General features: G+C 45.9%; 1 protein-coding gene across 1 annotated transcript in view; it reads right to left on the bottom strand.

Annotated features, from left to right (window-relative positions):
* Window positions 1-16,018, bottom strand: part of APOB (apolipoprotein B) — a 39,414-nt gene that overhangs the window by 11,673 nt on the left and 11,723 nt on the right. The window contains exons 11-25 of the mRNA XM_037035491.1: window positions 15,888-16,005; window positions 15,634-15,780; window positions 14,699-14,910; window positions 14,195-14,432; window positions 13,466-13,642; window positions 11,955-12,146; window positions 10,179-10,346; window positions 9,483-9,697; window positions 6,748-6,915; window positions 5,795-5,925; window positions 3,806-4,016; window positions 3,072-3,247; window positions 2,760-2,948; window positions 2,173-2,317; window positions 58-431 (exon numbers count right to left, since the gene is read on the bottom strand). Coding sequence (XP_036891386.1) covers window positions 58-431; window positions 2,173-2,317; window positions 2,760-2,948; window positions 3,072-3,247; window positions 3,806-4,016; window positions 5,795-5,925; window positions 6,748-6,915; window positions 9,483-9,697; window positions 10,179-10,346; window positions 11,955-12,146; window positions 13,466-13,642; window positions 14,195-14,432; window positions 14,699-14,910; window positions 15,634-15,780; window positions 15,888-16,005 — 2,861 coding nt within the window. The remainder of the gene's footprint in view (window positions 1-57; window positions 432-2,172; window positions 2,318-2,759; window positions 2,949-3,071; window positions 3,248-3,805; window positions 4,017-5,794; window positions 5,926-6,747; window positions 6,916-9,482; window positions 9,698-10,178; window positions 10,347-11,954; window positions 12,147-13,465; window positions 13,643-14,194; window positions 14,433-14,698; window positions 14,911-15,633; window positions 15,781-15,887; window positions 16,006-16,018) is intronic.

Below are 16,018 nucleotides of genomic sequence, written 5' to 3'. Positions count from 1 at the left end.
CCCATCAGAACCTGCAATAACTTAGCCCCGTGTACCCTCTACCCAAGCATGGCTCACCTTGCACACTGTAGGACAGCAGGTCAACCACAGAGTCAGCCTTCATGTGGTACCGAGCCTGAAGGCTCAGGTGGTCTGTGCTGGTGTTGCCACCAGTGTAGGAGGCAGACCAGTTGTACAAGTTGCTGTAGACATTTGTGGAGAGGTCTAGAACACCCAAGTGAGGCACCCGCAGTTCATAAACTGTAGGAACGGTGAAAGCGGGGACTTGGAACTCTCGAGATGGCAGGTGGAATCCCGCAAATGGCAAGTTGATGACTGGTGTCCGAATAGTCTCCCCCATCTTCAGATCTTTGGAGGATTTGCCACCAAAAGGCAAAGGAATCTCAAGTTTCAAACTGTTCTTGTTCAAGGTGTATCGGGCCCGGCCATCACTGAAATGAACAACAAAGACCGTGTCCCCGTGGTCAGGCCTCAAGAACTTAAAATTCCCTGTCACCTGACCTGCCGAGTGACGGTGCACAGACTCCATTCCCAAACCCACTCTCGCTTTTCCTCGTGCTGCTCCCTGTGCCCCAATCCCTCTGCTTTTACTTCTACCTACTGAACACTCCCATCCATTTGAAACCCTTCGGAGAGCCACTTCCTGACCAGTACCCACCTAAGTTGCAGTTCGTTGCTCTTGTTCTGATAGTGACACAGTCCCTTACACCTAGGTCAAAGAGCATGTCGTAATTCTGCTGAGGTAATCAGAACTTGCTCGCTCCTTTGTCCGTGTCTACAATGGTATCTTCCTGGGAGGAAGGGTTACAACCTGTCCAGTTGTTTCTTCTCACTCTACCTCGTCTAGTATCTTGCCCACAAGGGACACTTGGTACATATTCGCTAAACTGAATTCAAGCAACTTGAGTTGTGGAAAGAACAGAAGCATGGGACAGAGGGGTAGCGTCCACTGACAGGGATACCACGTTACTGAGTTCACCTCACCGAGTCTCAGCGATGTTATCTGTGCAGTGAGGGGGATAGTGCCCTTCCCAATAATCCCCCGGAGCTAAATAGCGAAGGAGAGAAACAGCCAAATGAGTTGGCAGTCTTTTCAATAGCATGCACATATCATGGGCTGTTATAATAACTTATGGGGATAAAGTAGAGTGGCAGAGTTTTAAATTTTGTAAGCGAATCAACTGTTCATTGCACTACTCCACCAGCGACTGGATGGTGTCCATCCAGGATCCTGACACCCAGAAGAAGGATGCTCAATCAGACCCGAGGTGAGTCTAAGGTCCATGGTCCTGTCTTGTCTGCACAGCATGGGGAAGACTGCGGGTCAGAGGCACTTCTGGTGCAGGAAGAGGTTCCTGAGTCCTCTAAAGCTGCCGCTCTCCCCTCTTATCTGCAATGGGTTTGCCCACGGGAGAGCTTGAGCGGACTTGCTTCCGTTCACATTGCTGTGGTCTGTTACGCTTTGCTGCTCAGCCGCAGACCACAGAAAGGCCCCTGTGACACAGGCTACCTGCTTTCTTAACCCTGAGGATCGTACACACAACAGTCAATCTCAAAAAGACAATTGTCTTTTTAGGTCACGCTCTGATTCTTTTTTTATTTTTATTTTCATGAAATGAGGAAAAGCACTATGTGTATTTCTGTAAATACAGAAGTGGCCTGAGTAGTCTGGAATCTGACTTCCTTGGAAGGGTGAGGCCTTACTGCCAAAGTGAGATGTTCTCTCAGGATGCTTCCTTCCTCCAGTGCTCAGTGACGGCTCAATGGCCCTCAGAATCCACAGCAAACTTGTGGTCAAGGGCTCCCCTAGACATCCTTAGATTCTTTACAGAATATGAGTATATTCTGATCCTGAACAAAGGAGGAATTCCCTTGCAATGGAGGCAAATGAAATGGCTTTCCGGCTTAGGCTGTCGTAAATAAAACATTTTAGGGTAAAGGTGCTAGAACACTCAATTATTTCTTAGGTTCTTTCTGAATGGGCTGGCATTGCCATTCTGACCTCATGTTGAATAATGCGATACTGCAGTCGCTGTGGCTGCCGCAGCTATTAATAGCCTTAAAATGCTTAAATTATTTCCCTTAAAAGTGTGAATTAGTGTCTCAGTCATGCTAAGTAGAATCTTTCATGTACTTTGTGTGGTTCAAGAAATTTTCCATTTTTTTTTATACCTTTTCAAGAAGAGGTTTTCTGGGATGTGGAAGTCTGGCAATCGCATCTTCTGGAGGTTCAAGTCTTTCAGGCCACCGAGGTAACCCTGCAGACTCTCGGCATAAGGAAGACTCATGGGCACCTGCTGAAGCCATGTGTTTGTTGTCTGCAAAATCACAGAAAGTTTTCAGAGTAAGGGGCACAGATTAGGCAGTAATCCACACTTGACAGATCTGTCACTAAGCGGGATGATGCACCAAAAGGCAAAAATAAATCAGAGAAAATGATGACTTTTTAGTTGTCAGTCATCGATTGCTTCCTGTATTTTATTAAAGGAGCATATCATATCGTCAGACTCCTACCCAGTGTCCTGAAGCTTCTTTTGATATCTAGTCACAGCAAACTCTCCCACTTAGTAGTGTATTCCCTTAGCACGTACCGTATCGAGCCTTGTGTAACCGTGCATGGATGTTTCTCTTCTCCCCAGGAATCCCCTGGGGTTACGAAGCACGCTTTATCCATCCTCAGTTCCCCTCCTTCACCTAACTCAGGGTTGGGGATGTCATTAGCACTTCTAACCACATATTTGTTGACCGATGTGTACTTACAGCTATTAATTTGGAACCCACGTGCCGGAAAGTCGTGTCTGTTTGAGGAACTCTGTGATCCAGGAGACTATTGGCATACATGTGCAGGCTTTTAGGATAATCAGAGAGACCCACGGGGAACTTGGAAGCCACCTTTTTGGTATCCACATTGGTGCCTGTGTTCCATTCAAATTCAATCTTGTCTTCATCTGAAAACACACATGTGTCACAGTTGTCAGTGGTCCCAGGTCCGCCCCTAACCAAGGGCTCTCAACACTGCACTTGAGTACAGAGGACTCTTGGAAGCGCTCCCATGGGGAAGAGGTACGCACCATAGCGCCAGGCCAACTTCTGGGAAATCGCGGAGCCGTAAGCTATAGCAGATGAGTCCACCTGGAGGAGCAGTTTTGTGGGAGACCACTGGGCAAGGGTTTCACTGCTGGCTTCTGCTTGCAAGCGGGGTATGGAAATAACACCTTTGATTTTGCCTTCTTCCTTCTTGTCACAGCTATTGAAAAGAAAATCAGCTGACATCAATGACTTTGTCCCTTCCAAAGAGGCATGCAGGGTTCAATAGAAGTTCAACTTGTGGTGATGAAAATGAAATCCATGGATGGCTCAGAGAAAATGACCAGAGATTACCCTCACTGACTCCTACAGTCAACACAAACTCAGGACTTTCTGAGGAGGTAGGGAGAAAGAGGTTTTTCAAAAACTGTTTGAAGGCTGCACTACCATCTACTGGCTCTATTACCTTGTCCAAATTATTTAACCCCTCTGAGCTATTGTCTCCTTATCGATAAAACAGGGAAACTCATACCTACCTTGCAGTTTATTATGAGGACTGAGATAATTACTTTAAAGCACCCAGCACAGGCCTGATGAATAGTAAGTACCCAGTGCATGGTAGAAAGCTCTAACTGGACATGTGCAGGGTCCGAATGCTGAGGACTCCATCTGCCCCTTGGGCTGTAGGCCAGGAATGCCCTAGTCTGGTCAGCTTCAAAGGTAGGAAAGAACCATGAGGACTAGCAGCTCAGGTCAGGTCACCCTGAGCCTTCTGTACCTTATCTGGCCTGTGAGGGTGATCTCCGAGATTTTCTTGTTCTGAATGTCCAGGGTGAGTTTGTAAGATGCTTCTTCCTTAGCAGATTCATCAGTAACTCTGAGGACTGTCCCAAGGTCAACGTCAAAATCTGGAATTTGCATTTCGCTGGTCAACGTCATAGTCTGCCGGTTATATCTGAATGTCATAGAGGCCTCGGTCTGCTTTACACCTGAGAGGATGTACAAGGTAATCAAGACGTGTATTTGGAAGCTCTGTTTAGGATGGAGAGAGAAGAAAAGGCAGAGAAACCCCAACTCCTCCATGGGCTTAAATGAGAACCCTGCAGGATTTCACCCTCATATTTTAACTCAGTGATGCTCATGTATTCATTTGTTCAATCTTCAACTATTTATTGATTGCCTATCACATGCTAGGCACTGTGCTCGGCATTGGGGAGCTCCTGCCCTCACAGAGCTTACACCCTAGGTGGGGAGAACAGATAATAAACAAGTAAATTATTTATGTCACCTGGTAAATGACATTACATAGAAACGACAACTGGGAAAGACAATAAAGTTAGAGAGGGATAACAAAGGTGTAATTTCATGTGTGGTGGTCAGAGAAGTGCTCCATGGTGAGGAAATATTTGGGCGGGGACTCAAAGGAGGAGAAGGGCTGAGACATGCTGCATTCCGGGGGGAGGACGTTCCAGGCGCAGGGAATCAGAGCTACAAAGGCCTGCTGTGGGAACCACTCGGCACGTGCTGGGGACGTGAGGGCTCAAGGTCCTTCTGTGTCAGGCAGATGTGACATCTCTAGATGACTCTCCTCCGATGACACCCTTCCTAGTTTTTGGCCCTTACCCCGCACCCTGCCTCATTCTTCCCAAATTCCTCCTTTCTTTTCGACAAAGGACCGTGTGTTTCCTCCAACCCACAGGTTTACTTATTTTGTGTCTTCTGTAACATCACCCTATGACACAAGTTTTCAGTATGTAGCCTGTGGATTTCTCTTGTGGATTTGTTTCCCTAGTGTAACTTGGAAACACACTATTCCTACCTAAGAAATCTTTCAAAGCGAACACCGAAGTTTGTCCTATCCCCCCAAACCCACTCCTCCAGGGGCCCTTTCCATCTCAGTGAATGGCATCTCCATTTTTCAGTCGCATAGGTTGAGAAACGCAGTCTCCCCGATTCCTTTTTTTCTTGCACTCAACACCCGCGCCATCAGCACGTCTCGTCAGCCGAATCTTCAAACTACGGCCAGAATCCAACCATTTGGCAGCTCTCCTCGGCCTCCACTCTAATCCAAAGCCCCTGATCTTTGGCTTGGATCCATGCCATAGCCTACGTACTATTGTCTCTGCCTTTGTCCTGAAGTCTTTCCTCGGAATAAACATAAACTACAGCATGAAAACTCCCCAGTGGCTTTTTATTGCATGTAGTAAAAGCCAACGTCCTTACCCAAACCCACAAGATTATCCTTCTTTCACGTTGCCCTGTCTTTCTGACCTCCTCTCAGCTCTGTTCTGTTTCAGCCATACTGGCTTCCCTCCTTTTCTTCAAATGTCGCAGCCATACACCTACCTCAGGGCCTTTGCACCTGCTGGCTCCTCAGCCTGTAAAGCTCTTTTCGTATGGCTTATCCCGTTACCTCCTTCCAGTCTCTCGTGTATGTTCCCTTTGGCAGTGAGACTTTACTTCCCCTTCTCCCGCCTCCTCCTTCCACTCCTGCCATTCTCTGCACCGCTCTATGTCCCCTTTTTCTCCTCAGCGCCACTCTGATGTTCTCAGTCTTTGCTTGTTTGGTTGTTTACAGCAAACTCCACCAGGGCAGAGACTTATCTTCACTGTTGACTGTTCTAGCCTCCACTCTTAGAACAGGCCTGACCCTGATCAGGCGCTCAGGACCTGTTTGTTATACCCATTACCTTCAAGATGCTCTCCTCATGGGCTCTGGACCTGCAATGGAGGGCAGAGATGGCAGAGCCCTTTTCTGGATGCCTACCTTCTGCCTGAACTCCAAACTTCAGCGAGTCCACCCAGGCTTCGTCCTCGTCCTGGAGTCTGTAGATTGCGCTGGCCGAATACTGTTCTACTTCTCCTGTGGGCTTCAGTTCTAATTCGTACCTAGAGATGCTACAATGCATATGGTGAGTGATGTTAGGGCTTGCCATGGTGAGGATGCCAACAAAGCAACTCAGCCTCAATAGCAACAAAAACATGGTCCTCATTTGAAGATGGACTCTTCTCCTTAACTGATGATGAGCTTTCCTGTCTCTTTCAAGTCCTTCCAAGAACCCAAGGCCAGGGCAGAGCCCAGTATTCCCAGAGTTCCTGGACAAGCAGAGCAGAAATTGCTGGTTGTGTCAGCAAAGCTGAGAACAAGCCGTGAAAGTGGGGGATGGGGAGTTGAAGACATGTTGCTTTTAAGCATGGCAAGGGCTTCGAACACCTGTGGGCTCTAGGGAAGGCCTCCCCAAGGAGTCTGGAGGCTCAGAAACACGGACACAGAATTGGAAGCAAACGAATATGTGCTGTGATCCCCTTATCAAATGCAAATGGGAGAAAGAGGGAGCGCCAGCGGCAAAGAGATGCTGTTACGGGAGTGGTTCTCAAGGGCACTCCCGTAAAAGCATTCACAGGTCCCTTGAGGAGCATGAGAGAATTACTTTGGCTACTTCTTTTTAGAGCTAAGACCTCCCTTGGTGGTCAGGACTCCTCGCTTTTCACCACCACCGGTCCCCTCCCATCTATGGAGGAGCCCAGTCCTGGGCTCAAAGTTTAGGCAGGCATCTGTGTGCCCTTCAGGTGTGTTGGGTAGAGGACCGCTGTTTTAAATAATTAAAAGAGGGGACAAACGACTGAGGCTGGTGACACAGGCCTACAACAGTGTTTTTTCCTTTGCCCTGTTAGGTAGAAGGTAATCAGACGCCGCACGGGACGTGGAGCATGTCTGACCTGGTGTGTCCGATCAGAGAATAGTAGGAACTGCTGTTGGAGTACACACTTGTGGTGCAGTAGTTCAGGCCGGTGATGAAAGGCTTGCAAATTGACCGGGACTCCCTGTTCTCCACTGGAGATGGAATCACTTGCGTCTTGGTGGTGGAGACCAAGTGCAATGTGTTGCTAGTGAAGAAAGAAATACCCTGAGTTATTCTGAAGTCATGAATCAAAATGAACATCATGGATTCTTATAGCACAAATGCCCTCTTATCCTGCCTCTATCTCCCCTCTGTCTACACCCCTCAAATTCTTTGATTTACACAAACACAAATCATACTAACACATGGATGAGGCTAACCATTACAGTGACTCTATGTTTCAGACACTGCACTGCGTTCTTTACATTTGTTATCTGTAACCCCCACAACAGTAGGCATTAGGGGTCTCCTTTATACAGGAAGCAGGCCCAGCAGTGTAAAGCAACCGTCTCTGGGACCTGACCTCAGGTGTGTTCCTTCCTATGATTCAGGGTAACAGGGGCCCTGGCTCCTTTCATCCGAAATCTCTTAGTCTCTACTGGCTTCTTTCCGCCAGCATTAAACACACTGTCTTCTCTCCTTCTACGCATACACACACACACACACACACACACACACTTTCCCTTCCAATCCCTCGTTTCCCTCACCATCAAGAAATGTGTCTTTGCAGCCTCCACTTTTTCTTCAACACCCTTCTCCTGAACTTCTGTCTGACTGCCACCTACATTGGGTTTCTGTCACCAGCATCTCCAATCACCTTCTTGCTCCCAACTCCAATGGATATTTTTAGGTTTTACCTCCCTTGATCTCTTGGAAACATTCAGTAGATTATTCATTTATGGCCAGATTAAGACTTATAGAGTCCATAACCTATAAAACAATGATGGTATCCTCCTCCCAAGTGTGTCCTTAAAAAAGTAGTTGGTACAAGAAAGTCCAACACTGCCTTGGTTTTGCTCAAGTGCGCTTTCTTTGACTGGTCATGCTCTTTCCTCAGTGTTGTTTCTTCATTTCAGAGGTTCCCTAAGATGCAGCTATCCTTGTGGGCTGGAGCCCTAGGTGCCAGATCCACCTCTGTGGCCACTCCTGGACTTCAGTGACCCTTCACAGCCTTGGCTCTCCTTCTGCGTCTCCGGTCACTCCCTCTCACTCTTTGCTGCTTGTCCTCTCCGCCTTCACAGGTGTATATTCTCCACATCCCTTCTCTAGTTCCTCATGGTTTACTCTATACCAATTGCTGTTTGACTTCGATAACCTCACTATGCCAACTCCCAAATCTGTATTTGTAGCTCAAACTCTTTACTGAGCTCAGACCCATTGGCCCAGTTGCCACCTGGATATTCTAATTGGTTCCAGTGCAGTATCTCCAAACCTGAATTTGTCATCTGCCTCCACACCAGCTTCTTGCCCTCGTTAGTCCCTTTTTCTACGAATGGCACCTCTCTCACTCCCCTTTCCTTCTCCTTTGGTGTAACCCTCCCATTTCCAGTCAATCACCAGGTACTCGTGTTTCTAAGAATTTCTAGAGTTGGCTCACTCCTTTCTACGCCCAGCAGGCCACTGGTATCTCTCACCCATGTATGATTGTGATAGACTTCGAACTGGTCTCCCTGTCTTTGGTCGTGCCTCCTGCCCACCCATAGTTCACTCTGGAGTCAGAGTACATCTTCTAAAACAACAACTTATTTTATTTATGCTCCCATTTTAAACTCCTTTGCCTTCAGAAGAGGCCAAACTCCTTAAGATGGTTCAAAAGACTGACTCTTGCCTGCCTCTGTGTCATTTCTCATCCGTGTCTCGGGCACATTATTTGCACCAAATTTATTGTAGCTCTTGAACCAGATTCTTTTTTTCTCCAGGCAACCACACCTGCTTTTCTGTTGGCTTGGGGATGGTCATTCCTTTCTGTTTTGTCTGAATAATTCTGACAGGACTTCAAAAACAGCTCAAGTATGACTTTCTTCGGGAAGCTTTCCTGAACTACCAAAGGCTCCATGCTGTAGAATTTCACGGTCCTCTAATATGTCCCCTAACTTCGCCTGGACTTCATAGTTGCTGTTTGCTTCCTCTCCCGTATACAGTAAGCCTCTCCCGTATACAGTATGCCTCTCCCGTATACAGTAAGCTCTCTCATTCAACATGCTTGGTCTATGGTAGGCAATTCAACACAATTTTTACTATTTTTGAATCAACAAATTAATGTGCCCCAAATACAGAAACTATGGTAAATCACTATTTAGAAAGATCACTGAAAACGAAGCTCTTAATCTGAGGCTTTCTATCCCATAGTCATGAGGTAAGGACTTCCATGCTGTATCTACTGAGCTAGCCACCGCCAATCAGTATGTCCTTTGGTATTTTTTCCTGAGAAAAATGTTCATTTCCCAAACATCATTTCTCTAGAGCTAATGCTTTTTTCATTCTCAAAACGATGAACAAATGAAAAATAAAAAAACCGTAACCTGGTAGCAGCTAGGTAATCTAGATCTTAAGTCTCCCTTTAGTAAAATGTGGAACGTCGGGGAAATTCTAATTGTTTAGTGAGTGGAAGTTAGGTCAAAAACAGGTAACCCAGCACATTCTCTCCCTCTGTCAGACCAGACCCACTAAGGCCAAAATTATCTCAATCAGCTGTCTCACGGGGTGAAGTCTTGCAGAGACCGTCTCAATTCTCCCGCAAACTGGCCAGTCAGATCCAACTGAAAGAATTACCTGGTGCTGAGCAGCTTGACTGGCCTCTTTGGAGCTTCAATGATGAACTTCAGGTGCCCAGCACCTGGGACAACTCGTGCCGTCAGGCCTGTCTCGTGGAAGAAGTTGACGTTCATCTGGACACCACTCCTAGCAAAGTGTGGAACGACCATGCCTATATTTGTCACAAACTCCACAGACACGGAGGGCTTTGCCACCAGTTCTGCCTGCATTCTCTGTGAGTCAGAAAATGACCTAGTCAGCTTTGTTAAAAAACCTAGTCCTCTGTAGTCAAATCGACCACCTTTCCCACCCCTGGGCAAACATCTCTGGATGGCTCACACCTCAGGAATCATTCTTGTGATTTGTTTGAAGGGAGAAAAGACAAGTTCTCAGTTTTCCAGGGCCAGACAACACTGGTATCTAGGACTAGGAAGTGCCCAAGTTAACTTTAAGCAGAAGATAAAAAAAAAAACACAACAGGAATCCCCATGTATTGAGAGAATAGCTGGGTTCTCACGTGACTGCCATGCCCCATGGGAGCTAGCAAGGTGGAGCATCCTAATGGATCCCTAAAGTTTTTCATCAGAATTAATGAGGTGATGACATTGATGAGGCACATCACCTTGAGCTGGAAACGCATATGAAAATGGCACAAGACACCCACCCTGGAAGAAAAGAACCACTCGAGGAATCAGAAGGGAAACAGAGTCTTACGTTGCCTGCTTCCAGTTTCACCCCAGCCTTCATTCCGGGAGTGATGACTCCAGAGGAGGACACTTGCAGTGGTAAGCCAAGGCTGGTGGGGAGTTCAAAGGCGTTGTCCATGAAGATGTAGTGAAGAAACAAGTCACTCGTTGAACCTCCCTTTACGGCCTCTGCAATCTGCAGATCCAACAGGGCAGAGTGAGTGAACCCGAGCCTCCTCGAAGTGGGGGAAGGCCCCCTCCCACACATCAGGCAATAATTATTCTTCTTTGCCCAGAAAAAAAGTCTAGCATGTTTTGATTAGCTGAATAGTTTAATAAGTAAAGATAAATTATTATTATTTTGAAGATTTTATTTATTTACTTTTAGAGAGAGGGGATAGGAGAGAGAAAGAGAGGGAGAGAAACACTGATGTGTGAGAGAAACATTGCTCTATGGCCTCTCGCACACCCCCAACTGGAGACCTGGCCCTCAACCCAGGCATGTGCCCTGACCAGTAATCAGACAGGTGACCTTTTTAGTTTGTAGGATGATGCTCAACCCACTGAGCCACACCAGTCAGGACAAGAAGAATGATTATTGATTTCAAAAAATTGGGATGTAAAATATTGCCCTGGATAGATATCATATCATTTTCAACTGGCAATTCAGAAGGTTTTTAAGAATATTGCTGGGCCTCAGAGCTTTATGAAGTCTCGTTGCTCAGCATGGCTTCATTCTGGATTTTTGGAGTTTAAATATAAATGAAGGATTATTTGAAGTACAATATATTATGGTAAAACCAATTTTTTGAAACCAACAGTCTACTGAGATGGTGTACATGTCAAGTATGCATTGCTTTTGTTTTTTAAGACATGCCCAGAAAATACTTGAGATCAGTTTTCTTAAAGCAAACATTTTTTATTTATTACATGCAGGGGAGTAAATTTCCATATTTTCTCTCTTCTTAGTAAATTAATAATAACAAAAACTACAGCTCATAATTACACAACAGATTACACTTAGCCAAATACATTCTTTCATAAGCATTGCATCATTTCAATATTAAAATAACCCTGTAGCCCTGGCTGGTATAGCTTAGTGGATTGAGCACGGGACTGTGAAGCAAAGGGTCACTGGTTCGATTCCCAGTGAGGGCACATGCCTGGGTTGCAGGCCAGGTCCCCAATGGAGGACATGTGAGAGGCAACCACACATTGATGTTTCTCTCCCACTGTTTCTCCTTCCCTTCCCCTCTCTCTAAAAATAAATAAATAAAATATTAAAAAAATAAACCTGTAGCACAGGTAGAGAGAGGTATACTCAGCATCATTTTCCAGATGAACAAATGAATGCGCTTCAAAGACACATCTAAGAGTATGAACAGCTTAATTTCTAAATGTTACCAATTCCTTGTGATCCAAGCATCTTCTTCACTAAAATTCAAGGCAAACCTGTCTCTCTCTTTTTAAAATCCTCATCTGAGGCTATATTTTATTGATTTTTGGTGGGTGGAAGAGAGAGAGAGACAGATGAGAGAGAAACATCACTTGGTTGCTTCCTGCACGTACCCCCACCAGGCATCAAACCCACAACCTGGGTATGTGCCCTGACCTGGGATTGAACCTTCAACCTTTTGGGATGATGCTCCAAGCCACTGAGCCACCCAGCCAGTGTCAAACCTGTCTCTTCAAAGGAAGTATGAGAACTTTTGCTGGTTTTTGTGGCCAGAATCTTAAGGGAGTCAGAGATCTGAAAGGAGCACAGGCTAAACTCCCCACCTGTGATAGGGCCCAGCCCACTTACCATCTGGGGGATCCCCCTCAGAGTATGGACACCGTTCAGGAACAGCCTTCCTAGGAGCTGGATGTCATGAAGCCTGACAAAGCCCAGCTCCTCTCCTAAGATGCGGAGGTAGGCTCTGGCTTCCGGGAATTCTTTTGATTTCAAGTCTTTGAACAGCTTCTCAACATTGAGCATGAGTCCTTTGACCATGTCCTGGGAATTAACCAACAAAAGACCTAGTGAGATGTCAGCACTGTCAGACACCTTGAGATTTCTGATGTGGGGCCCGTTTGCTGCAGCTGCAATGGACCCAGACAGAAACACAGAGAGTGGGGATACAGGGCAGACACTGAAGTCAAGCTCTTACCTCTTATTTGAAAGATAAATAGCTTCTCCAAATTGAGAGGAAATAACTGAGGTCCTGTCAGGGACAGTGGAGCTTCCACACTGTTCATAACTTAAATAATGTATGCACAGAATGGGGGATCTCTACTTCTCAGGATGACAGGGTCCCTAGCCCCCCACCAAGATGAGAAGATCCTCTATCCCCCATCCCTCCCCTGCTTATGCCTTCTCTTCTTTGGGTAGGGAAGAATAGTAGGGGTTTCTTGGGAAAATTAGCTGTCAAAGAAATTGGCCAAAAGCTTGAAAACACCTGAGGCTAGGCAAGTTCTTCTTAGGGATAAGAAAAATTTCATTGACCGATGCTTAGTCATTGAGAGAGAAAACAGTGAATGACAGACCCAAAACGGATCAATGTCCCTCAGCCTCAAGTAGAGGTAAGCAAATCAGAACAAAAAGGTAGGGCCATCTGTGAGCATCTGGAGGTAGATTACCACCCTGCTTCTCAAACTGAAATATGCACCCAAGTCACCTGGGCATCTCGTTACAGTGCAGGCTGGGATTCAGGAGATCCCACTGGGCTGGAGAACCAGCTATCTATTTTCCACTCCTTCAGTGGGGGCTTATGCTAGCTTCAAAGTAAATCGACTACTTTCATTAGCTAATGCACTGATGTGGGTGACACACACAAAAGTAAGTTAAAAATAAGGAAAATGTGAATTTAAAAATTATAATAGTATCTGTTTATTGAACAATCAGTACCAGAGTCAGGTACTCTGCTTAAAGATTTACATACTTTATTTCATTTAGTCTTTAAATAACCTTGTGAGCTATGGGTTACTATTAGCACTCTAGGGACTCATAAAGAGACAGACATAATATCAAGCAATATGCCCCGGGTTGCATAGCTTGAAGACAGCAAGGGTAGAGTCCAAACCCATGCCCTCGAGTCTACACTCTTAGTCATTATGCTAGAGTGCCTCTAAAGAGTCTGGTTCCTGGGCACACTGCATCTCCAGAAGCCCCAGAGCTGCAGAGGATACTGGCTCTTACTTTCATAGGACCAATTAATAAGAGCCATAGTTGTCACTTAAGTTAAATAGTTCCTTGATTACTTCCAGGCTTAGATGAGAATACTTCTGTACTGAGACCCAAAGCTTTCCTTGAGATGACACTTAACCAAAACATACCTGCTCATGTTTATCATCTTTGCTGTAGCCAAAGTGGTCCACCAAGACCTTGGAGACATGATCAGGAACTTGACCATTAACCCAGTACAAAGCCTTGTTGGCACTGTCTGGGAAAAACCCTTTCTTCCCAAAGAAAGCTTCCAGCGTTGGCTCAAAGCCTTTTCCTTCCAAACCAAGCTGAGAAAGAAAATCAGGCAAGAAATGCTATCAGGTTTCTTTGTTTGTGTCAACCTCCTATTCCCCTCTTTACATCCATTTAATTGAATAAGTATTTGATGAATACTATAAGACAGGAACTAAGCTTAGCACTCGACAGGTGTTGCATTATTTAAATCTTAGTAGAATTTTGAAAGGCAGAACTTATTATTTGCTTTTTCCCCCCTAGAAAGGCAGCTAAGGTTTAGAGAGGACAAATAATTAAACCAAAGATTCAGAGTTGGGAGTGGATTTGGGTTTGAACCAGTTCTGTCTGCATGCATACACCATGTACTTCCTTGTATTTTGGGTCTAAGGGCTTTTACGAAACATCTGCATTTCCATTCATGATAAGAAGTCAGGCTTCAGGTGACCCCCTAGCAGGGAAGAAAAGCCCTTGAAGGGGTGGTATGGAACTACAGCCTGATGAGTCTTGTTCCTCCTCCACCTGGTTCATGAGCCTCTTGACTTTTTATTCATGGTGTAGAACAGAATGGACTAGAAAACAAGACTCTTCTTCAGTCCCACGCTTACCTCAAAGAGGTCAACTGGAGCAAGTCCAAAGACAGTCAGAGTAGTTTTCAGCATGCTTTCTTTAGGCAGGTAATTATTTGGATCAAATATGAGATTGCCTTCAATTTTGGCTGAGACTGGGTCAAGCGATGGGAGAGAAACAGATTTGGAAAAGTGGTAGTTCCTGGAAAATGCTCTGAAGTCCAGCAGAGTGGGGAGCTGAGAGTCTTCCAGAGCTCCTTTCACCAACTCTTTCAAACTAGAAGAAAAGAAGGATGATATTTTGAGCCGGCCCATCATGTAACTTAGGCTTTGCCCCTCCCTCCCCAAGTCAAGATGGATTTCCAGGTGCTGCCAAATTCATGAGTCTGCCCCAAGAGTTTGGCTCGGGTTTGCTGTTCTTTTGTACCATGGTTTGTTCCAGAAGAAAGGATGCTCTATAAAGGGCAGGCAGGGGCTGAGTCCAAATTGAGGATTGGAATTTCAGCCCTTTGTAAGAGGTGGGGGAAAATTATTCTCACTTACTCCTGGACATACAATTCTTCTGAGTTTAAGATGTTGGCAATGTGGGAAGCCACAAAGTTCTTCACTTGCTGATTCTGTTCCCCTGGGAGACGTTGGGTGATTTCGCTAATGTCCGACTGAGAAGGGTCCCTCATCAGCATGAGGTAGGAAGCCAGTCGCTTATCCCCTGGAGCAGCAGCATCCAGGAAAGTCTGAAGAAGGACTTCCTGGACCTGTAGCCAAAAGAGGAGACTGTTATCACGGTCCCTGGGTCAGAGAACAAGTCTTGCAAACAGCTGGCATGGCTGCATGCAAGTGATTGTGTGTCAGCTGAAGTTCTCTCTAATAACTCTGCAGATGATGGCATTGCATCTTCTTGCTAGTGTTCTCCAAAACAACGAGCTTGAGGAAGGTTTCTCGGAAGACTCTTATCAAATGCATGTCAAGTTCAATTTCATTAAACTATGCAAGCTGCAGCCAAGTTATGACTTGTGGGAGACCTGCCACTAATGGAAAATGAGGTTGTTTTCCCATAAATTATTTCAATAGGAGGTTAAAGGTTGAAAGGATAGTGAGAGTCGGGGCTACTGAAGAAAGCAGTGTCCAAAGATAAGGAGCCATTGCCACCTAAACTGCGGGCAGGTTGACCATTGGAGATTGGGGGGATTGGGGAAAATCAGGCCTGTTTTCCTAAGATAAGCGTGGGACCAGTGATAGATCTTGTAGGAGGATGGCGTGTAGTAAAAATCTCAGATTCTGCATTCGGGAGCAGCAGCGAGATCAAATATTTCTCTTATGTTCACATACTGCTAGGCAGTCAAGTCAGTAGCCTGTTGAAAATTCGCGGTTAGCAAGCAGTAGAATAAAGGCCACAGAATGATGAGATTAAGAATCTTACTCCAAATCCTTTTCAATCTGAATAATTTTCCCTTGCAGCCCTCCTCGGTGGGCTTTACCTCATCTTTACTTTTCATTTTCCGCAGGGCTTGGATGGCAGCCTTCTGAATCAGCAGCGATGGCTCTGTGCTCCTGACACATTTCAAGAGGGCAGATGTGAGTCTTGGGGTGAGCCGCTCCATGGTTCCGCCGATATTTCCAATGACCTGCACCGCAAAGCACCGAGAGGGAATCAGGGTGCGGAAGGAGAAGGAAGGGGTGTCCGGGAAAAGCGCTTCAGAAACGGTGCAGATTGTACAAAAGACAGTAGTACCCTCAGAATCAAGTAGGTGTGCTCTTCATCGCCAGTGCAGTCATCACGGATCTGTTCCAACAGGTAGTCCGCGATGGCCAGCAGGTCTTGAGTCGCTGTAGGGTGCGTCTCATGATAGCTGCACAATAAGA

Source organism: Sturnira hondurensis, unplaced genomic scaffold (genome assembly GCF_014824575.4).
Source record: "Sturnira hondurensis isolate 20B ecotype Veracruz unplaced genomic scaffold, ASM1482457v3 Scaffold0022319, whole genome shotgun sequence".
Lineage (NCBI taxonomy): Eukaryota > Metazoa > Chordata > Mammalia > Chiroptera > Phyllostomidae > Sturnira > Sturnira hondurensis.
This window is presented reverse-complemented; position numbering and strand designations above follow the sequence as displayed.